The 25,276-nt window shown below is 38.2% G+C and overlaps 1 protein-coding gene across 4 annotated transcripts in view; it reads right to left on the bottom strand.

Annotated features, from left to right (window-relative positions):
* Positions 1–24,937, bottom strand: part of ZBTB46 (zinc finger and BTB domain containing 46) — an 86,800-nt gene extending 61,863 nt beyond the window's left edge. For all 4 annotated transcript variants that reach the window (XR_015798517.1, XR_015798518.1, XM_088154135.1 and 1 more), the window contains exons 1-2: positions 24,710–24,937; positions 13,546–14,515 (exon numbers count right to left, since the gene is read on the bottom strand). Coding sequence is in view for 2 of the 4 variants with exons in the window: in XM_088154135.1 (XP_088010261.1) it covers positions 13,546–14,482 (937 nt within the window). In the remaining 2 variants the exon portion in view is untranslated. The remainder of the gene's footprint in view (positions 1–13,545; positions 14,516–24,709) is intronic.
* Positions 24,938–25,276: the final 339 nt, after the last annotated feature.

Below are 25,276 nucleotides of genomic sequence, written 5' to 3'. Positions count from 1 at the left end.
ATCAGAATGTTAGGAGGGCTTGAGCAGATTACTACAGCAGAGTTCTGTACAACACTGTTATTAGGTGCAATGCATACTTCCTGCACTCTGTAGTGTTGCTTTCTCTTCCTTTCTCACTCTATTGTTTTCCTTAATGTGTTTCTCTGAAGTACCTGAAAACTTATCCACCATTCTCTGAACAACTGATTACTCCCCCCAAAAATAACAACCTGTGGTGGCTTTTGAATGTATCTATATGTAGGATGAATACTCAAACAGGTTCAAAATTATGTAAAATGTTTGACTTATTTTGATTTATCTGGTTATTTTAAGTTAGCACCCAAACTGAAGTAAACCAGCTAGTTGGAAACCCAACTGTAAATAAATTGGGCAGCTGATTTAAATCACTTTGAAGCAGCAGTTCTTTTGCAATTTGTAACTGATGCTTCAGATCTTCCACTATTCACTTTGCCATTCTCAGTACAGTCTGTCACCCCAAGAGTTCTACCTTTATGGAGATTACTGACTACCACTGGTATATGCAGAGCTCTGTGAAATTTCATTTTTGTCCTGTTAACACAAAGGTCTGACTTAAACCTGACTGCATAGCATGCTAAAAGCTAACTCTCTGTTATTTACATTTCCTTAAGACATACTGCTGTTTTTCATCAATAGACAGCAATGAAGGAGGTTAACTGAAGATCAAAATTTGAACTTAGTTAATATTCCAAGATCAATGAAAACATAGTCAATAATTCCTCTATCCAGAGTATTTTTAGTCTGATGTGCATTATTTTAATTGTTGTAACCTGACATATTTAATTCAAGAAAGTTCATTTCCCTGACATAGAAATATCCTCAATGATTGATCATATATTTCCATGACCTTATTACTTTTACTATACTGAACCTATTGAACATTTGATTCCTAAATTTCAGTATAACAGAATGCATTACTATAACAGAATACACAGCGCAGGTGTATACATAAAATTTCACAGTAATACAGCCCAGAAGCTGATGAAGAATTGATACTGTGCTAGATAAATCCAAAAGAACAAGGAAAGAAAATCTTACAAATATTTTTATCACAACTTTCTATTCACAGAAGATACACAATGTGATTTAATAAAATACTCTTGCACTTGTTTAGTCGTTAAGTCGTGTCCGACTCTTCGTGACCCCATGAACCATATTGCGCCAGGCCTTCCTGTCCTTCACTGCCTCCCTGAGTTTGCTCAGTTTCATGCTCATTGCTTCAGTGATGCTATCTAACCATCTCATCCTCTGCCGTCCTCTTCTCCTTTTGCCTTCAATCTTTCCCAGCATCAGGGTCTTCTCCAAAGAGATCTCTCTTCGCATTAGGTGACCAAAATATCTGAGCTTGAGCTTCATTATCGATCCTTCCAATGAGCAATCAGGGTTGATTTCCTTTAAGATTGACTGGTTTGACCTCCTAGCAGTCCAGGGGACTCTCAAGAGTCTTCTCCAGCACCACAGTTCAAAGGCATCAATTCTTCGGCGCTCGGCCTTTTTATGGTCCAGCTCTCACAGCCATACATTACTACTGGAAAAACCATAGCTTTGACTATGCGGATCTTTGTCGGCAAGGTGACGTCTCTGCTTTTTAATATGCTATCTAGGCTTGCCATAGCTTTCCTCCCAAGGAGCAAGCGTCTTTTAATTTCATGGCTGCTGTCTCCGTCTGCGGTGATCTTGGAGCCCAAATAAATGAAGTCTGTTACTGCTTCCATTTCTACCCCTTCTATTTGCCAGGAATTGATGGGTCCAGATGCCATGATCTTAGTTTTTTTAATGTTGAGTTTCAAGCCAGCTTTTGCACTCTCCTCTTTCACCCTCATCAAGAGGCTCTTTAGTTCTTCTTCACTTTCTGCCATTAGGGTGGTATCGTCCGCATATCTGAGGTTGTTGATGATTCTCCCTGCAATCTTAATTCCGGCTTGTGATTCTTCCAGCCTGGCATTTCTCATGATGTACTCTGCATATAGGTTAAATAAGCAGGGTGACAGTATACAGCCTTGTCGTACACCTTTCCCTATTTTGAACCAATCGGTTGTTCCATGACCGGTTCTAACTGTTGCTTCTTGGCCCGCATACAGATTTCTCAGGAGACAGGTAAGGTGGTCTGGTACTCCCATCTCTTTAAGAATTTGCCACAGTTTGTTGTGATCCACACAATCAAAGGCTTTTGCATAGTCAATGAAGCAGAAGTAGATATTTTTCTGGAACTCTCGTGCTTTCTCCATGATCCAGCGAATGTTGGCGATTTGATCTCTAGTTCCTCTGCCTCTTCGAAACCCAGCTTGTACATCCGGTAGTTCTCGGTTCATGTATTGCTGAAGCCTAGCTTGTAGGATTTTGAGCATAACCTTGCTAGCATGTGAAATGAGTGCAATTGTGCGATAGTTTGAGCATTCTTTGGCGTTGCCCTTCTTTGGAATTGGAACGTAAACTGACCTTTTCCAATCCCGTGGCCACTGTTGCGTTTTCCAAACTTGCTGGCATATTGAGTGCAGCACTTTAACACCATCATCTTTTAGTATTTTAAATAACTCAGCTGGAATACTGTCATCTCCACTAGCTTTGTTGTTAGCAATGCTTCCTAAGGCCCACTTGACTTCACTCTCTAGGATGTCTGGCTCAAGGTCAGTGATCACACCAGCGTGGACATCAGGGACATTAAGATCTTTCTTGTATAGTTCTTCTGTGTATTCTTGCCACCTCTTCTTAATCTCTTCTGCTTCTGTTAGGTCCCTGCCTTTTTGTCCTTTATCATGCCCATCTTTGCACTAAACGTTCCTTTCATATCTCCAATTTTCTTGTAGAGATCTCTAGTCTTCCCCATTCTATTGTTTTCCTCGATTTCTTTGCATTGTTCATTTAAGAAGGCCTTCTTATCTCTCCTGGCTATTCTCTGGAAATCTGCATTCAGTTGCTTATATCTTTCCCTTTCACCCTTGCTTTTCGCATTCCTTCTTTCCACAGCTATTTGTAAAGCCTCATCAGACAGCCATTTTGCTTTCTTGCATTTCTTTTTCTTTGGGATGGTTTTAGTTGCTGCCTCCTGTACAATGTTACGGACCTCCGTCCATAGTTCTTCAGGCACTCTGTCTACCAAATCTAATCCTCTAAATCTATTCATCACCTTCACTGTGTACTCACAAGGAATATGATCTAAGTCATACCTGAGTGGTCTAGTGGTTTTCCCTACATTCTTCAATTTAAGCCTAAATTTTGCAGTAAGAAGCTCATGATCTGAGCCACAGTCAGCTCCTGGTCTTGTTTTTGCTGTCTGTATAGAGCTTCTCCATCTTTGGCTGCAAAGTATATAATCAATCTGGTTTCGGTATTGACCATCTGGTGATGTCCATGTGTAGAGTCGTCTCTTGTGTTGTTGGAAAAGAGTGTTTGCTATGACTAGCTTGTTCTCTTGACAGAACTCTATTAGCCTTTGCCCTGCTTCATTTTGTACTCCAAGGCCAAACTTGCCTGTTATTCCGATTACTCCTTGACTTCCTACTTTAGCATTCCAATCCCCTATGATGAAAAGGACATCTTTTTTGGTGCTAGTTCTAGAAGGTGTTGTAGGTCTTCATAGAAGCGGTCAACTTCAGCTTCTTCAGCATCAGTGGTTGGGGCATAGACTTGGATGACTGTGATATTGAATGGTTTGCCTTGGATACGCACTGAGATCATTCTGTCGTTTTTGAGGTTGTACCCCATTACTGCCTTTCCCACTCTCTTATTCACTATGAGTGCAACTCCATTTCTTCTAAGGGTTTCTTGCCCACAGTAGTAGATATAATGGTCACCCGAATTAAATTCACCCATTCCCGTCCATTTCAGTTCGCTGATTCCCAAGATGTCGACGTTCAATCTTGTCATCTCATGTTTGACCACATCCAGCTTGCCTTGGTTCATAGATCTTACATTCCAGGTACCTATACAATATTGTTCTTTACAGCATCGGACCTTCTTTTCGCTTCCAGATACATCCACAGCTGAACGTCCTTTCGGCTTTGGCCCAGCCGCTTCACTCTTTCTGGAGCTACTTGGAAATGTCCTCCGCTCTTCCCCAGTAGCATATTGGACACCTTCCGACCTGAGGGGCTCATCTTCCGGCGTCATATCTTTTAGCCTTTTAACATTGTCCATGGGGTTTTCTTGGCAAGGATACTGGAGTGGGTTGCCATTTCCTTCTCCAGTGGACCACATTTTGTCAGAACTCTCTGTCATGACCTGTCCGTCTTGGGTGGCCCTGCACGGTATAGCTCATGGCTTCACTGAGTTACGCAAGCCCCTTCGCCACGACAAGGCAGTGATCCATGAAGGGGACTCTTGCACTAGCAACAGTAAAACAGAAATGAAATCTGGCTAGGCAGAAAAGAATCAGTTTTGCCCTCTAATGTAGCAGGGATTTCTTGTTCTCTAAATTTTCTTCACAGGAGATGGAAATCTAAAAGAGTCATTCTCAGACAGGAATTTCCTCATCAAGGTCCTGCTTCAATTGCTTTCCACTGCAGACAACTATGGAGTAAAGAAGGGCCTCCAAGATTATGAAATTGGTGAATATATATTTCTTTGAGAGATGATCCTTACAATACCTTGATCTCAACTGAACAGGACTGTGAAATCCAAACAGCGCTTGGGACTAGGTTAGATTTTATTCTGCAGTAGCTCTGCCCTACCTCATTCACAGAACTTGGCAAAATAGCAGGGGAGGAAGGATCAAAGTTTCTTCTTTTTGTCACACTGCTACTTCCTACTACCTCTTCTGGTTTTTTTCCCCTAATCATAGAAAACTTATTAAAGAGATGAAAATAAAATAAATATGTGAAGTGTTTTCATTGATAGGTCAAGGAGATAATCATCTAGAAGTATCTCAACAGGTGCTTCTGTCATCAATGACCAGCACTGATGATGTTACCTAGTTGGGTAATAAAACGTCTGCAAGCAAACAACCAAACTCAGAGAACATCAAGGACTCTACAGGGAGCTATAAAGATAACATAAAAACTGAATTATATGCTCCATGGGTTATATACTCTGGCTAATACTTCTGCAGTCAGATGCTGTACTACTGCTTTTCCAAATACTTTTTTAACATCGACCACACATCGTGCATAGTACACCAGTCTAAGTTGGATACCAATAAAACTAGAGTATTGCAGATCAGGCTTTTTTTGTTTGAAAGACAGTGCAATTACCTTTACCCACATCTCAGGCTAAATGAAGCAACACTAAAACACTATAGTATTTGAGTCTTCTAATAATCAGATTAGAAGAGCAGTCATCTTTTTAATAAAAAGTGAAGTTGTGTAGAAAAAGACAGACATGACATTTTTCTTTATTATGATGGCAGGAAAAGATTAATTCCCTTCCGTTAAAACAATACCGTTTTGTAAGATTTTTTCCCTTGGCCAGCCATAAATCTAGAACTTCTCCCCTGATAGTATTCATAGACCCTATCCAAACCAATCTGAAGGAGCATCCTCTAGGAAATGGTCTGTAATGAAAGACTGACATTTCCATCATAATTAGATAATAAATTTGGAGCAAATGGGGCTGTTATAATGAAATCATACACTTACAGATTTACTACAAGATGGTGAATGCCCAAGATATTGTTTTCATTATGTCTGAAGTGCTAGCTCATTCATCATTTAAAACCCAAGTTGTCCATTACTGCCAACATGCACCTTTGGACACCTACCAAAAAGATTGCATTCATCTGTTCAGACTTCAAATAGGAAGAATGACTTATAGTAAGCAGTCTTAAATGCCAAAAAAAATCCTGATATTGTTAACACATACATTTCATGCCTATTTTTGGTGTTATATGAATATAATATTTAACCTACACATTTCTCAAACATATCAAAGTTGCAGAAACAGGTATTAAAATAATGTGAAGCAGTAACAGTACAGTATTTTCAGAGGTGCTCCTCAGATTATATATGTGGTTTTCTATGTTCAAAGTATCTTAATATTGCTGCTATTTTAGAGCAAGAATTGAAAAACTTTGGCTGGCAGGCCTAACATAAAATGGAGGATTTCCCATTTAGCCTGTCAAGACTGTATCCAAACCACACCCCTTCCCCCTGCCTTAGAGAAGAGAAAGAAATGGGGTTACTTCCAAATAACTGTAATGTCTATAAACTGCCTAGAGTCTTTGAGGATGAGGGAGTAGATGAACTGCACAAATAAATAAAATAAACAACTGATTGGATATAAGTCTTTCCTTTTTCCCAATACTGAAACAATACATACAATCATATGGGCCAAGGTGTGCCCATGTCCATCCCCATATCATCCAGATCGCAGGAAGGGATCTTTGGTCTGGAAAGGATACCCCCTCCCTGATACTTCAGAACTGAATTATGCTCTTTTCAAGAATTTCTGTATTTGGGCTCTTTTTGTTGTTGTTGTTTCTCTATTTTTTCTTAAATTTTCATTAATAATGGCAGTTATTTGCATAGTTATTGGTTTTAAGGGCTAAACAGCATATAAATCGAAAGGATATATTTATATGAGCCAGAACATCTTATCCATCCACACACTCCTACATATTTGCATCTTGCAATCATCAGAGTCTTGCCTGAAGCATGATAATATATATAAGCTCCTTAAGTAAATTACTGTATTTTCATTGGCTGGAAGAAAGCCTTGCTATTGTACCTATAATCTTTCCTGGCTTGCATGTTGCCCCAGACCTGCAAGGCATACAGCTGTCCATGGCTGAGAATGTATGATTTGATGGTGGGTGCTAGCTAAGGAAACACAAAATTTACCACAAGAGTTTACCACAAAAAGTATACAATCCAAAGGAAGATACATTCAAAGCAACACATGTCCCTTAGGACATCTTTCTACAACCTAATGCCCTCCTGATGTGCTGAGCCTACAATTCTGTGAATTCCCAGCCAGCATAGCCAAAGTCTTAAAATTCAGGAAACTGTAGTCAGAATACACCTGGAATGCTCCAGATGAAAGCAAATGTTGTAAGGCAATACCTACCTACCTACTTATCTCCCTCCTTCCCTCCCTACCACCTTCATGTGGTTTATTATGGCCATGTATCTCCTGTATGTCTACTTAAGAAACAAATGTCAAATTCTTTTATTCAGAGTGATATGATTACCTTTTACTTACATAAAAATCATACGGGATATTTCTGGTAAAGGCCTAACTCAGTAATTCCTTGTGGATTAGCAGCATTCCAGATATTTTAAACCAGTCTGTACATAGGACCAGAATTTAGGGAGGGGCCATTCTGAGCTTCAAAGGAAGGATATTCCAAAGGGCAGGGGCTGCTGCTGAGGAGGCACACCTTCTAGTCCCTGTCAGCTGATATTCTTTGGCTGACGGGATCTACGGCATCCCCCATCTACTAGACCGAATTGGACAGGTAGAAACTCTTGGGAGAAGACGGTCCCTTAGGTAACCCAGTCCCAAATCATGCATGGTTTTAAAGGTGACAACCAGCACCCTGAATTGCACCCAGAAACACACTGGCAACCAGTGCAGCTCCAGTAGTAATGGTGTTACATGTGCCACATATCCGGCACCATTTGTTACCCATGCAGCTGAATTTTGCACCAGTTGAAGCTTACAAAGATATGAAAGAAGTTAAGAAGATTGAAGAATCTGTAGGACAATCAGCTGGAGATGGAAAATAAACTAATGACAAAGTGGAAGTTTTGGAAAGTAAGACAGAAGTTATAAACAGAGAGATGGAAAAATATTTGGATAATCTGGCATTACTGGAACTGAGAGAAAAAGAATTTTGTTTAAGATTTAGAGCAATTCCAGAAGGCCATGGGGAAGATATCAGAGAAAAGATTGTTAAGTCCCTGACTAACTTTTTGGACTGAGATGAAGATGACACAGAGGCAGAGACTAATAAAGTTTATAGGATTAATACATGATTCGCAAAACTAAAAGATGTTCCAAGGAATGTCCTTGTGCACTTTGTCAGCAAGAAGACTAGAGATCAAATTCTGCAGCAGCATTTTAATACTAGATTGAGGATTGATAATACAGATGTAATTGTACTTAGGGAAATTCCAATTAGAATACTGTGCAAGAGAAAAGAGTATTCTTTTCTGACAAACTCAAACAGAAAAAGATTCTATTTAGATGGGATAAGTTGGAAGGGGTGGTTTTTACTTTTAAACAGCAGAGATTCAGATTGAACTCTATGCAGAAAGCAAGAGACTTTCTGGGAAAATTCAAAGAATTGGAGGAAATGGAAATTACAATGAGAGATGTGACTAAACAAATGCCATAACAGGACACTGAAGATGCTACCACACTGGGGGCTAGAGGTATTGATTTTTCTAAAATTTTGGCATAACATGGATTATAAATGTTTAACATGGAGTATAAATGGAGCAAATGCTCCTCAAAAGAGAAAAAAAATCATTATTTGAAAAAGTTAAAATGATGTGATTTGCTTACAAGAAACGCATATTAGACATAGATCTTTTTCAAGAATAGATATGATTTGGATCTCTAAGACTTTGGCTACAAATGTTCATAAAATAGAGATGCTACCAAAGACTTTCTCAGAATACAACCCAGTGACATTAACTTTTAAAAGGAGAAATGGCTCTTTCAGATGGAGATTGAATGAAATGTTGTTGCAAAAGGAAACAGTAGTGGAAGGTTGCAAAAAGAATAATTTTTTTAGAATAATCTTAATAAAGGCACAGAAGTAAGAATGGTTTGGGATGCAAGCAAAGCTTTTATAAGAGGATATTTCTTACAATGTAACAGTGAAGCGCAAGAGAAAATACAAGTGATTTTGGATGAGATTAAAAAAAAGGAAGAAGAGTTTAAAAAATTTCCGGAGAAGACGACTATTATCCACCAAATTAAGCTTCTACAGAGGCAATTATCTATGTTAACAGTAAGAGAGATGGCAATAAAGATGAATTATGCAAAACAAAGAAATTTTGAATCTGCAAATAAACTGGGGAAATGGTTGGCATATAAATTGCGAAAAGAAAAAGAAAGGAAGGTGATACTAAAGTTACAAGGAGGAAATTGTATAATAATAGATAATGCAAATATGCAAAAGTGTTTCACCAGTATTACTCTATTTTATATAAAGGTCAAGAAATTTCCTTGGAAAAAGTGGATGAATATTTGCATAATTTATCAAATATTACAGAGAATCAGAGACAAATTTTGAATGGATCTATAACCATAAGGAAAGTTTGTGAAGTTTTAAAAAGACTAAAATAGGAAAGGCACCTGGTCCAGATGGTCTGCCAGCCTCTAATTATATATGTTGTGAGGATGAACTTTTGCAAACTTTACAACAAATGATGAATATTATTTTACAGAATGGAAAGATTCCTGACAGCTGAAAAGAGGCCAATATAGCATTAATACCTAAAGAGGCCCAGGACCTGACTTTAACAAGAAATTATTGACCAATAACTTTACTGAATAATGACTATAAGTTGTTTACAATGATTTTGGCTGAAAGGTTGAAAATAATTTTACAGGACTTTATTCATGAAGATCAATGTAGGTTTTAACCTAAAAGACAATTACGAGATATTAGAAATGTGTTGAATATTCTGAAGTATTTGAAGCAGCACAATGAAAAGCAAGCTACATTGATCTTCTTAGATGCAGAGGAGGCCTTTGATATTTTGGATCTTCTTGGTTAGAGTTCTGGAAGATATGAACTTTGGAGATATTTTTATTAAATGGGTAAGATCGATTTATACCTCACAGAAAGCACAAATAATTGTTAATGGAGAATTAACAAACCTTGTGAGATTCAAAAAGGGACAAGACAAGGATGCCTGCTGTCTCCACTCTTGTTCATTTTAGTTCTTGAGGTACTGAATAGAGACATAAGACAAGATGAGAGAATCATGGGAGTAAAGATTAAAAAAGAAACTTAAGGGCATTTGCTGATGACCTGGTGGTAGTTTTGGAGGATCCATTAAAGGGAGTAGAAACATTAATGGGAAAATTAAAGGACTTGGTATGCTAGCAGGTTTTAAGATTAATAATCAGAAGATGAAGATGTTGAAATATGGAAAGAGAAGATCAAATAGAACTGATGGAGAAAACTGGTTTTAAGATTTAAAAAAAGTAAAACACTTGGGTATTACTATGATTTTGTTATATTATTTTGAATTATTTTGAAATAATGTACAATTCATATTTATGTTAAGACATGGAATGATATTAAGAAGGGCATGTTAAGATGGAAGAACTTAAAATTGTCACTGTTGGGGAGAATTTTTGTGACAAAAATGAATGTTTTGCCTAGAATGATGTTTTTGTTTCAGACAATATCTGTTTTGACAACTGATGTACCATTCAAGCAATGGCAGATATATACATATTTAAATTTGTATAACAAGGGAGAAAAACCATGAGTTAAATATAAAGTGCTACAAGATGCAAAGGAAAGACGAGGATTTGGTTTACCAGATTTGAAACTGTATTTTACAGCTTGTTGTTTGGTTTGGATGAAAGAATGCTGAGAAACAAAAAACTTTTAGAGTTAAAAGGGTACCACCTGAGGTTTGGATGGCATGGATATTTAGTTAATGTGGATTTTAAAAACCACTTTATTAGACATGACATATTGAAAATATGGAATAGATATAAACTCAGGCTGTGCCCAAAACACCTCTATGCATCACAGAAAAAGAAGCATTTTACAAAAGAGAAACAACAGGCAAAGACAAATGGTTAACATACCAAGAATTATTAGAGAATCATTAAGGGGAATATAAAATTAAATCAAGAAAGCAAGTAATGGCAGAAAGATATAGTTGTCAATAGTTTTCCCATTTACAATTATCAGAAAGATTTAAAATGGATAAAAAGACTTATGGTATGGAGCAAAAAAGACAGAATTTGAAGTGCAATTGTGTACCAATGATGAACATGTAATTGCTAAAAAGTATAAACTTTTGTTGAAATTTGAAATGGAAGAACAGATTAAAGAACATATGATAAAGTGGGCTAAGAATTTTGGTTAGAATGTACAGATGGATCAATGGGAAATATGTAATCAAAAGAGTTGAAATTTAAGAACATAACATAAAATTTAAAATTTTTATAATTTTTATAAAATGATATATCGTTGGTACATGACACCCCAGAAATTATTTAAAATGTATAAAGGCATTCCAAATGTATGTTGGAAATGTGAACAATGTGAAGGGACATTCTATCATGCTTCGTGGACATGTAAAAAAGCTTTAAAAATTTGGATTCAAATACACACATTGATACAGAGGATTTTACAGATTAATATTCAACTGAAGCCAGAACTCTTCCTTTTAGGACTGGTGGATACACGGTTAGAAAAGAATCATGGAAGGTTATTTCAATATATGATTACTGCGGCAAGATTATTATATGCACAAAGATGGAAAGATTCAGCACTACCCACCATGGAGAAATGGTTGGTGAAATGGACAGAACTTGCTAAAATGGCCAAACTGACTTTTAGATTAGAAAAAGGTAATTATGGTCATTATTGACATTCACCAATGACTGGAACCCCCTTATGATCTTCTTGCATAAAAAAGAAAATGATGTTGTGACTTATTAGAAAGAATAGGTCATAGAACGAAGGGAATAATTAAGGCACTCTTAAAGAGAGAGGTTTGATTAGAATTTGTGTGTATAACTGCTGAGAGGAAGATCGGAAGCCATTTCATTATATTTCTTTTCATATTTTCTGTTCTTTTCTTTTCTTTTTCTTTTCTCTTTTTTTTCCTTTTTCTATTTTACATTTAGTATATCTTTTTCTTTGAATGTATTTATTATATATGTAAAATCTTTTAATAAAAACTATTTTTTAAAAAAAACTGTAGATTTTTTTAACTAATATATTCTAAACAGTTACAGTGGGGCAAAAAAGTATTTAGTCAGCCACCAATTGTGCAAGGTCTCCCACTTAAAAAGATGAGAGAGGCCTGTAATTTTCATCATAGGTATACCTCAACTATGAGAGACAAAATGAGAAAAAAAATCCAGAAAATCACATTGTCTGATTTTTAAAGAATTTGTTTGCAAATCATGGTGGAAAATAAGTATTTGGTCACCTACAAACAAGCAAAATGTCTGGCTCTCACAGACCTGTAACTACTTCTTTAAGAGGCTCCTCTGTCCTCCACTCGTTACCTGTAGTAATGGCACCTGTTTGACCTTGTTATCAGTATAAAAGACACCTGTCCACAACCTCAAACAGTCACACTCCAAACTCCACTATGGTGACGATCAAGGAGCTGTTGAAGGACACCAGAAACAAAATTGTAGACCTGCACCAGGCTGGGAAGACTGAATCTGCAATAGGCAAGCAGCTTGGTGTGAAGAAATCAACTGTGGGAGCAATAATTAGAAAATGGAAGACATACAAGACCACTGATAATCTCCCTTGATCTGGGGCTCCACGCAAGATCTCACCCTGTGGGGTCAAAATGATCACAAGAACGGTGAGCAAAAATCCCAGAACCACACGGGGGGACCTAGTGAATGACCTGCAGAGAGCTGGGACCAAAGTAACAAAGGCTACCATCAGTAACACACTACGCTGCCAGGGACTCAAATCCTGCAGTGCTAGACGTGTCCCCCTGCTTAAGCCAGTACATGTCTGGGCCCATCTGAAGTTTGCTAGAAAGCATTTGGATGATCCAGAAGAGGATTGGGAGAATGTCATATGGTCAGATGAAACCAAAGTAGGACGTTTTGGTCTAAACTCAACTTGTCGTGTTTGGAGGAGAGAGAATGCTGAGTTGCACTCAAAGAACACCATACCTACTGTGAAGCATGGGGGTGGAAACATCATGCTTTGGGGCTGTTTTTCTGCAAAGGGACCAGGACGACTGATCCGTGTAAAGGAAAGAATGAATGGGGCCATGTATCGTGAGATTTTGAGTGAACACCTCCTTCCATCAGCAAGGGCATTGAAGATGAAACGTGGCTGGGTCTTTCAGCATGACAATGATCCCAAACACACCGCCCGGGCAACGAAGGAGTGGCTTCGTAAGAAGCATTTCAAGGTCCTGGAGTGGCCTAGCCAGTCTCCAGATCTCAACCCCATGGAAAACCTTTGGAGGGAGTTGAAAGTCTGTGTTGCCCAGCGACAGCCCCAAAACATCACTGCTCTAGAGGAGATCTGCATGGAGGAATGGGCCAAAATACCAGCAAAAGTGTGTAAAAACCTTGTGAAGACTTACAGAAAACGTTTGACCTCTGTCATTGCTAACAAAGGATATATAACAAAGTATTGAGATGAACTTTTGATATTGACCAAATACTTATTTTCCACCATGATTTGCAAATAAATTCTTTAAAAATCAGACAATGTGATTTTCTGGATTTTTTTTCTCATTTTGTCTCTCATAGTTGAGGTATACCTATGATGAAAATTACAGGCCTCTCTCATCTTTTTAAGTGGGAGAACTTGCACAATTGGTGGCTGACTAAATACTTTTTTGCCCCACTGTATTCATGCGTATTATATAATTGCATAGAAATTGAATGAAACATTCTTACTTGCTTCTTGATTACTGTATGGCCATCCAGGGGCAGTTAGAAAGGGTGGCACTGGTGAGGTTGTCCTACTGTCAACTCCAAGTTGTTGTGTAATATGGCGCACAGTATCCTTATTTTTTCTATTCTTTCTACGCCCTGTAGGCTGCCACCCATCTGCAGCTCCTTGTTCTGAGAAAGCATTCTGCATTGCACTATCTTTGGCAGACTGTAATTCATTTCCTTCATAATGAGGTGGAGAGATCTGTTCTTCTTTGATACGCAAAGTCCCATAGCCCAAATCACTAGACCAAAGAGACTGGGATGAAATGTCATCATGACTATCTGATTTTGGTTCTTGATCTTCTTTTCCATATGTACTTCCTCCTTCATGACAACTAGCAATAGCTGAATCACCAGAGGAGTTTGCTGGGCTTGTCCTTCGAGCCAACCAGGGAGATATGCTCCTAGCAGCTACCACAGCAGAAATCAGAGCATCTGTATTGCTGCTAGAGGAAGCCCCAAATTCATAATCAATAAGATCATCCGATGCATCAGACTTTATGCTTATGTCAAGAGCAGCCTTTATGAAATTGTGACAAGCTTGCACAATATCAGTCATTTGAAGATAGCTAGCAGCTGACATCACCTCAATAACATTCCTGCTGGTCAATGCAAGATGTGCTGAATACATGAAGTCAATGATTGCTTTAAACCCCTGTGCTGTTACAATATCTAAATGAGTGACTGTTGCTTGGTCAGAGGTCTTCTGCACCTGACAATACAATGTCTTGAAGTAACGACTACTCCCAAGCAAAATATTTTTATGAGCCTTGAAAATCTTTCCCTCCACTATAATACAAACATCACAGAGGATACCATGCTGCCTTTGTTCATTGAGTTCTTGAAGCAGATGATGATAATGGGAGGCAATCTCCATGTCTTCCTTTCGATTATTCATTTAGAAATATTTGCACTCCCAGGTCTGCACACTCTGTGAGGAAGAAATAGAGACATTAACATGTTAAATGAACCATCATACTATGTAGATCACCACAGACAATTCAGAAACATTTAAAAGTTTCTAGTTTTGAATCACTAATTAAACATTCATTTTGAAATAGAATTGACTATTTTTGCCACATGTTCTCATTAGTACTTGAGGGCCAAGCCAAACTAAAAAGTAGATTAAAATATATCTATAAATGTTAGGTATCTTTTTTTTTAAAATGTTAACCATCTAAACATATGCATTTATTGGCATTGCAACACAAAAAGAGGGGCCATTTAAACCTTTGCTGCAGTCTTGAGGACAATCCTCAGCTTTGATTGCACTGAAGAGAAATCCTGGCACCAATGGACAATTTTCTCTCAATGCAGACAGGAATATCAATGTCAAACTGGGGTCACTGATGGAAGGTGAAGGTTAAAACCAGTATATTTGCTAAAATCCCAGTAATGATCAACATTCTACATTTAAGCTATTAGCATTTCTTAAAACCATTTCAAAGGTACATTTACCATGGTTTGATTCAGCTCTGAGGAGTAACTTGGACTAAGCAAGCTTGGCTCATCAATGTACTGTACAACTATTGTTGTTGTTTAAAAGCTGAATATCTTTTTTTCTTTCTAGTATTTTCCTGCAGGAGCAGGATCTGCTTTTTTCGGATCAACCGAATGTTGATCTGTTGGTTGCAATAGGCATTGACCAACTGGCATGTTGCCCAAGCCTGACATCATGGGCTGAGAGAGAATGACTAGCCCAAAGTCACCCAGCTGGTTTTCATGCCTACGGTAAACCTAGAACTCGGTGTCTACTGGTTTCTAGCCTGGTGCCTTAACCACTAGACCAAACTGGCTCTCGTTTAAAAGCTGAGTATAAGGTACAGTATTAAAATCATTTTAATCATCACCCAAACATTTTGTACCTATGAACCTTTCAAACATAATTAAGAGAAGTGTGATGTAGTTACTACCACTTTGAAGGAAAAAAGAATTTAAATTTATAGTGTGAAAAGATCACATCAAGCTACTGCTGAAATCAAGTACAGAAACTAAACATGTGGAAGGATTCTGTATTTCCAGAGAGATAGCAGTACCTCTCTGGGAAGAAATTATCCTTAGACTACATCAACAAACTACGTCCTGAGAAAGCTATACATAAATTCACTTCAACCTCAGTTTGTTTACATGTTCAAAATGAGAATCACAGGTGAACAATCCTTGATGATAACCAGCAATTTTCAAGTAAGCCTTATCCCATGTCTTTTCCCATTTACTGTATTATATTGTTATAAATTTTGATATATTATATTGTTTCAATACAATATTATTTGTGCAGTATTAATTAAAATTATTAACATTCTATTGTTAAGATGACTTGGAATACTGGAAATAAAAACGTCCCTCTGTTTGTTACATTCAAGCAATAAGCATGTGTGTGCTATTGCTTACGCTACTCAAACAACATGCACAGCATAAGATGCAGTAGCCTTAACATGCACAAAAATGTAAAAAATAGGGAGGAGGGAAATCTAAGAAATGGTAGAAAGATAAAGCCATAGGAGAAAAAAGTCTCCAATCAGGAGTCTCTGAGAGACTTACAGTGTTTGCAGTAATACATTAAAACAATACAGTACATATTACAAGGAGCAAGGAACAGCAAACACCCAAGATACTCTGTCCAACAAAAAAGAAAAGGCACCCACTCAGGCGTACTTCAGTATTCCATCTATATGCCAAATGACCTCCAGGTCTTCAAGGCTCCTCAAAAACTTAACAGGGAAGGGAAAGTCTTTATATCCAAGGGAAAGGTGTTCCAAAGGTGTTCTAAAGGAATAAGAAAGCATAAATAAGGGTCCTTGAAGAGAGCATTATCTCAGCAAAGGGCCTCTTAATATTCCTTCTTTCCCCTCGGAACAGGTTATCTTGGAGATACCAGGCCCCTAAGCCATATATGGCTTAAAGACCACAATCAACACCTTGAATTGCATGTGAAAGCTAACTAGCAACCAATGCAGCTCCTCCAGGAGAGGTATTATATGGATAAACCTTAGTGTGTCCATAACTAACCAGGCTGCCCCATGCTGAACCAGCTTGTAGTTTTTGAATGGTCTTTTTAAAGGCAGCCTCATGTATAGCAAGCAAGCAACAATAATCCAAATATCTTGGAGGAGAGCATGGTAGGCATGCAGGAATCCTGGACAGAAATGCATAGTATTATCACTATTACTAATTTCAAATCTAGATCAAATATACAAGAATTACCGGGCTAATTTCCACTAGCTAAACACAATAAACTGTTTAACTAACTAAACCAGCAAACCTAATCTCTTCCAACTCTCAGCAGAACAGGCTTTTTCTACCTCTGGCTTGTAAACCTGGATACTGATCTTGACATAGTAACATGATCTTCAAATCCATACTGACAGCCAAACAGCAGAGAGATAGAAAAGTGACAGGATGCTTTGAGTAACACCTTGGGCGTAGACCATTATACCTAAGTGGGCTGGCATCTGTAATCAGGCTTGACCAGTGCCACTTGTGCTTCGCTGGAGACCTGAGTTTAAGAACATTCACATGTTGAAACAATATCTGTAACAGACTGACCTAGAATCAGGTTATCTGGGTAGTCATAGCAAGGGGTGAGTTCAAAGTACACTCACCCCTTGCTATGACTACCCAGATAATCTGACCCCTTACCTATGCTGGAAGTGCTTTGTGCCAGGTTGTTTTTTGTTTTTTTTCAATCTAGGATTATATGACTATACTTTTGAACTTTTGTGTGAGAACCAGGAGAAGACACAAGCTGAGTTTTAAAAGTTCTTGCTTTTTAGAATTCCATGAAATGCAAGTCTGACTACTTTTCAGAAGCATTTCATACATTTCTATTAGAGCAAACATGCAATGATTTGTTATATGAGAGATTGTTTTGACAACAAATGTTCAGATCTCTCATTAACACATAACAATTAAAACTAGAGAGATTCTGATTGATTTGACTTGCCTTTGCTTAAATATTTTGTACATGTTCATAAAAAGAGAACCATTATTTCATACAACTCTCCCCCAACCAACATTAATATAATAATCTTGATGAGTACATCATTACTCTTAATATTGGTGTAATAACTTTTAAACACATATTTCAATTTAGGTGAACGTTATTTTGTTAATGCAGTATTAAGGGCAACTCTGCTGGATCAGACCGAAAAGCTGCCTAGTGTAGCATCCTGTGTCTATAGTTCCTATGGGAATACATAAACAGGCCACAAAAGCAACAGTCTTTCTCTGCTATTATTCCCCAAAGACTGGCAGTCAGAGGCATGCTATCTCAGATCTGAAAGAAGTATACAAGCATCATTAATTGTCTTATCCTCCATTACTTTGTTTAATCCCTTTTAAAGCTGTCCACCTTGGTAGCCATTGCTATATCACAGGGAAATGAATTCCATAAGCTGGCTACATGCTTTGAAAAGGATGTCCTTTTGTCTATCTCGAATCTTCTTCCATTCACTTTTTTGCATGACTGAAGTTTATAATATTAAGAGGAGGAATAACCACTTCTCAAGATTTTACCATCAGATCTTTTTTATCCTTCTGAAAGTGTTTGGATCCAAGCCTGTCTTTTTGTTTTCTCCTTGAGAGAAAAGATTTCTTGCTTTTAACATTCTTCTTGTCTGAAAAAAAACTTTTCTTCTTCTGAATCAGGCTTTTGGGACTAGATAGTTGATTCATAGACACATATACATATAAACCTATCAGCTATTTGCATTTGGAGTAGAGAATATTATGCAAAGCAGAGACAAGTAGTAAGAAATATGCCAAAGAAATTAAAGGTATGAGATAATAAAAGGAAATATAGCTAATACTGTATATTTATACTGTCATTATTCACAATTCTTCTCCATACTTTTTTATCCTTGCAAATTATCCTTGTTTCCACCACTTCCATATACCACTTCATAGACTGGCCTGGAGAAAAGGTAGGATTTTAATCTAATAAATGAAGGTTTTACCGTCAGTGGGCCAATGGAAATTTAATAGTAGATATGTGCAGTACAGTATTCAGATCCAAACTGGGCAAAGATACTTTGGTTCTGGCATGGGTATCCTGTGCCAGGAAAAGATACATCTTTAAGAAGCAGCCAGAGCAGCTGAAAGGAAGAGCAAGGTTGCCTACACCAGATCCAAAGCCGGTGGGGCTCAGATAGTACAGTTGTGTATTGCCAGAGCTACCAGTAAGGAGATTTGACAGGATTAGTGGTGGACTGAATTTAGCATGTTGTGGAAAGATCCCCCAATACTCATCCTATAAGGCAGCCCAAACATACTACTCTTCAAAAATGTGCTAGTAACAGTTAGGGCTAAATTGTTGCCATTGAAAATCCAAACATTACTTGATGTCTTTTGATCTGAAGACCAGCTATTTGACCCCCCAAACAAAGTGAGCCTCCATCAGTTTTAAAGTCATGCCAAACACAACTTTGCTGATGAGCAGGTACCACAATCACTACAGCAATATTAATCTGCGGCTGCAAATAAAAACTATCTTGTTTTTGATGTAATGCACTAGCCAAAACATTTCTTCTGGACAGTTCTCTGTATACATGGAAGTGAGCACAGCTGTGAATCAATGCTGGTCTAATAATGCTATGGTTGCTACTGAAATTAGAATCTCAGCCAAAATAATTTAGGAACAATTAGACATAAATGAAAGCAGTTTTTCTTAAAATTCAATCAAAAAGTATTCAAAGATTCAACAAAATGTACAGGATTACAGTATATCTTAGTTAAAATGTTAAATATATGTACATTTAAATGTATTATTTCTTAAAATTATATCGCACAAGTTAAGCACTGCTAATAAAGATGTAAGATTCTTCTTAAGACTTGTTAAACTTTACATGAGAAATATGCCAGAACTCCTTAAGCCATCTCAGTCTTGAGGGAAAGACTGTAAACTATACTAAGTTACAACACTTATTTTTCTTAAAAGTATGCAAGCCATGTGCATGATTTCTTTGTTTTCCTATCAAAAATGCAAGAGATAGAAGAAAGCAAGGCCAATGCTGGAAAAATAATCTCATTTATGTTGTCAGCATATGGGGGGAAAGAGAGAGAAAGCAAACAAGCAAAGAAAATAACTGTAAACTTTTAAGTTCTATTTGACTGTACAGTATACAAGTGGAATCTGAAATAGTGGCTAGAATTACACATCACAATAAACAAGAAATTTTTAAATCACTGGTGTTGAAGAAACCATAGTATCCTGGATCACCCATAATGCTAAATCACAATGGATAGATTTACAAAATAACACAGGCTTAGTATAATGTATGACCACTACCAAAGCTGCAGTGTAGAATATTATTCTGCAAGGTTCAAAATAAGATTCTTCCAAGATATTCCCATTCTTCCCTGGTTTCCCAGGTTACAATCCTATTTCTTCAAATTTGTTTATATTTCTGAAAATACCCCGTACCCAAAAGGTGCAAATACCTCCCTCTTATTCAGTACATGGTTGCTGCTAGTGTGGTTTTACAAGGATGTACACCTGAAGAACAACTTTGTAATTAATATATGTAAATATATGACTAGTTATTATATCCTATCATAGAAACAAAGTTGGAGGATACCTTGTAGGATATTTTGTCCAACGTCCTTATTAAATACGAGATTCAGAATTTGAGCATCCCAAAAGATTGTTGTTCAGCCTCTTCTTTAAGAACTTCAGTAAAAGAAAGCCCTGTGGCATCCTAGATAAATGGTTGTATTCTCTATTTATCTGTTTTACTATTCAGATATGTTTCCTAATGTCTCACATTGAGATTTACTTTCCCTTAATTTAAACTCATTAGATCTAGGCAGAAAAGAACAAGTCTACTTCCTTGTAGCAATCGTTAGGTATTTGAAAAGAGCAATTATATCCCCATTCTCCATTCTGCCTTCTCCTCTGAGGGTTAAGTAAGCTTTAACTAACTGGGAACCCTCCAAATGAATACTAACCTGCACTGAGCAAGGGACTGGACTTGATAGTCCTTACAATCCTGGGATTCTATATGTGGACACCTCCCAGAATTTTCCCCAATGTTCATGCTGGCTGGGGAATTTTGGGAATGGAAGTCCATACATCTGGAGGGTACCCACCTTAAGGAAGCCTGAACTAAATGCACCCAGTTCTTTAACCTTCCATAACATTAAAGTATAACTTCCTTTCTGTACTGCTGACTATTCTTAATGCCCTCCTCTAAACCCATTTTTCTACCCTCTTATTAAAATACCCAGCAATACCCTAGATCTGGACCCAGTATTTCAGATAAGACATGTGAAATGCAGAATAAAGTAGAATGATTACTTCCAATGCTTTGTACAGTCGTTGTTTTAATGTGCCATATAACACACTGGGCTTTTCCCCCCCCAGTGGACTATTGTCTATTCATGTTTAGTTTTCATTTGTGATAAAAAGCAATCCCATTTTTTTCAAACATATGGCTTTCAAAAGTTTCTATATCCTACACCCCTTTCTTTAACTAATGCTAAATTTCACATTGTTTCTAATTTATTTTATGCTAATTCCAGGTTTTCATTCTAACACAATTATTTAAATTTTACTTTCATTAACTGAGATAATACCTGTCCATTCTGGCTTTGTCATCTGCAAACTTGGATAGAATCCATTTGATCAACTATCACTAATAAATATGATCTGAACCCAGCATCCCAATCACACTTCTATAAGCACTTGCTGGTTGGATTCATGTACTGTCCTATGGTTGTTTAACCATACACTGTATGACCCCATTGTCTTTCTACAACATAAGACATGGAACATAGTTAATGGATACAAAGAGTAGGTTCACATAAGACAAACCATTTACTTTAGAATATTATGGGGACTACATCTTTTGAGTCCTGTTTTCCAAGTAATTATGTATACACCCACAATTACTTGTTTTGCAAGCTAAAACACAATGGACGATTCTTTTGACCATTGTATTAAAATCAAAATTAATTATGTCCATGGAATTCTTACAAATCAGTAAGCTAATAATCTGTTTTTAAAACAAATGTGAAATATTAATTTGGCAATATATATTCTTGAAAATGTTGTTGGCTTTTTAATACTACTGCAATGTAACTTTGAAAGTTAAGCTTTAAGTTTTTAATTTGTATTTTTATTATTTGAAAAATGCTTAAACAGTTCAACTGACTGATTTTGTGAGAATAACTCTATTTGCCTTAAACCAACTGGTATATGACTACAGGAATTTGAGAATTCATCAAATAGTCTACTAATCCTGTTGTGCAAACTGTCAGAGTTTTCTACATAGAAAAGTAATAATTCAGGGAATTATGAGCATAAAGGATAACTAAAAGGAGATAAAGGGATACAGTAGATAAAAGGAGCCTTTCAAAGATTTTAACTAAGCATTTTTATCCTTTTATTTACCAATTAATTTAAGAATATAGCCAAAATAGTGCAGGAAACTCAAGCTGTGATCTGAAGGAGGATGCCATAAGAAACAAGGGTGAAAATGGGAATTTTAGATGCTGGGAATTCTTAAAATTACTTTTACGTAAGAAGCTAGAATGAGAAAAATTACGTGCACAATCTTTCATTAATTAGAACATTATGAGAAAATGCGGTATTTCATTGAAAGGGTTCACATAAGATAGAAAAGGAAATTTCTTTATGGTGTCAATGCTAGCTTCTTTTTAGTTAGTAATGTACTATCCTAGCTTCCTCACAAAAAGTGTGCCAAGGTTGTATCATAAAATTACTCAAGCATCTCTTTTAAATACATCACCTGGAAAAGAGCATAATTACTACTATACAGATGCCCTAAAATACAAGCCATAGGGACAATATGGCCCATTTCCTTTTTTCTCTTAGACCTGTATATTCCACATCAGTTATTAAAATGTTTATACCTAATTAGCAAATACTGTCCTTTTGAAAAGACCAGATACATTATTTGGGTCAGATTTTAAAAAAGCTGCATATAATAAATGATACATCAGAACCTGAAGTAAACCCATTCTATTAGAATGAAATTTCAATCAGTGATCTAATCTACCAACTGCAAAATTAGTATCTCATCAAAGTAAACGATAGCCACGATTAGTTCTAAGTCTGAAATCTTAAATGCAGCACAGTACAAGTTCTAAATCAAGACACAAGTATTTTACAGAATGCAATCTGTCATGTGATATAGTTAGGCAATAATTTTTCATTACATAAATTAAAACTGTAAACTGTGGAGTCCTTGGTGCTCCACAGTTCAACCCTGAGCTACATATATTCTTTTCTACTGAAACTGTAAACTCCAGACATGTGCACATATACATTGTATCGCATAAAAAGATTTCAAGAATGAACTTGACAAGTAGTAGCTTTTTCAACTGCTGTAAATTCATTCCAAATCAGCCAATCAATAAAATAGAATTGGCTGTCCAATATTATTCTTTCATTTGTGAAATATGCTATATTTATTTAAAGGAACCCAGAACAGCCAAAGTTTCACACACATGGAAAAAGAAACTCTTCCAAGTTTTTGAACATTTGTGCTTTTTTTTAATCAAAAGTTTTTCTCTTTGGAGAAAGCCTCTTAAAATAGAAGCACCCCCCCCCCGCACACACATATATACAGTGTGTATTTGTGTGTGTATAGTGATACCATTCAAGTACTGCTTTATAATACATACAACCATTTCAGTACAGTACAGGTACTTTCAAGAGCATCACTTGCAATAATATCCTTTTTATAATATCTTAAAACAAAGCTGATAATCCTCTCAGTACTCCATGCCAAACAAATTTAAGAAATTGAAGATAGGAAGAAAACTCAATTAAGAATGAATCTGTTCTTGCGTACACATTTCTTATCATAAATTTAAAATATATTGCTCTGCTTAAGTATTTGATTACTCATTTTATTCCAGTCAATCCTTCTTCCCCGTTATACTATGGGAAATCTTCTTTATGCCTTATTTGTCATCTGGGATTGCATTATAAAATGCTACCTGCATTACTTCTATGGAACTAACATATCTATTTACACATACAAAAAGACAACAATAACTTTGAAAACTCTCCAACACCACTACTTCCTTTTTCTTTTTTAAAAAGAACCATGTAACTTCTTTTTTTCTCTATTAATCATTTTCTAAGGATGGCTCTCCCATTAAAAGGTCCTTACCTGCATGTATTTTCAAATCAGTCCCTTGTTACAAACATATTGAGCAACTTGCAGAGCTTCAGGGAAAAAGAGAAACTATATTTTGAGGCTGGGTTTAACGATATAGGGGTTTAACACTTTCAATGTTTCCCGTTTGCAATTAAAATGGAGGCAAGACCAGGCGATCTGTGCCTGGCTTTAGGGGAAGAGACAATAACCCAAAACAGAACCGGCATGGCTTTAAAGGGGCAGAAAGAGAAAGCAAGAGGGGAAATATACATGTTTCACCAGCATTATTACCTCATCCCTTTTTCGCCCAAGCAGTTTGGTGGCACTCTCTCTCTCTCTTGACTAACTCTTGGTCCAACTTGCACAGATGCTTATTTTTTAAAAGTTGTTTTTTAATTAAATATATCTATCAGCATAGACGGGATGATTATTTTGCGAAGTGGAGCTGCTGTGAAAATGCCCCCTTGTCTCCTCTCCACTCCCTTGAGCTGGATGTTGACGCAGCAGAAATTACCAGCTGGAAAATTCCCCTTTTGGAGGTGGGGGGGAGGGGAGGGGTGGGGAGAAGCAGGAGGGGGGTTAACCCCCTGCCAGTCAGCCCCTGCCGGCCCTCATCCGTCCACCCCCAGCCCCAAATAAGGCATCGCGTCCCGGGGCGAAGAGAGATCAGAGGCGCCCTCTGCCCCATTTGCATGGGGGGGTCATCTCTCTCTCGCCTCCCCCCCACTTTCCTCCTGGATATTCCGAGAACGGACCGCAAGGTGGCCTCTCCCCCCCCCGTAGCAGCAGCAGCCGAGGGGGCGAGGGGGGGCAAGAGAGGAGATTCACCTTGAACCACGTCGGGGGAGCAAGAGGGGAGAGAAAGGGACCCCTCCCCCGCGCGGGCACTGAGGGGGCAACTTCTCTGAGCAGCTCCCCTCATTCAGACAGGGCGCCCCCGCCCCCCGCGGGCGAAGTTGCCAAGTTGCGAGCGGGAGGCCGAGCCGGCCTCAGCTTACCTGAGGGGGCAGCGGCCGGAGCGCGGGCTCCGCTGGACGGCCACTCGCTCTCGCTTTACTCCCCTCACGGGGCTGGGGAAGGGGAACCGCGGAGGGCGCTGAGGGGGAGCCGGAGCGCGTTCTCGCCTCCTCCTCCTTTTTTTTTTTGCCTCTCTCCCCCCCACCCCAGGACAGGGGGGAGGGGCGCGCGCGCGCTCCTGCCGCCTCCTCACCCAACTTGGCCGGAGAGGGGGAGGGGCCATGCTCGAGCCCGGTAGAGCCGGCAAAGGAATGGGGGGAGACGGGGGCGGGGCCGGCCGGAGAAAAGCAGGCGATCTCATCCCTGATTGGGTAGGAAGGGACCCCAGCCTCCCTAAGCCACGCCCCGATAGAGCCTCGCTTCTCCCCCCCCCTCCCCGCCTCCCTCGCGCCCGCCGGGGAAAGGAGAGAGCGCGCGCGAGGTGGGAGCGCAACTGTCAAGCGGCCGGACCTGTGGGGCGCTGAGCATGATGGGAGAGAGAGGGAGAGAGAGAGAGAGAGAGAGAGCGCAGCCCTGACAAGATTGTTGCCAAGGGCAAGCGGAGGTTT

Source organism: Python bivittatus, unplaced genomic scaffold (assembly GCF_059951505.1).
Source record: "Python bivittatus isolate LINGU-HERP-01145 unplaced genomic scaffold, Pbiv_v1 ctg000700_np1212, whole genome shotgun sequence".
NCBI lineage: Eukaryota > Metazoa > Chordata > Lepidosauria > Squamata > Pythonidae > Python > Python bivittatus.
This window is presented reverse-complemented; position numbering and strand designations above follow the sequence as displayed.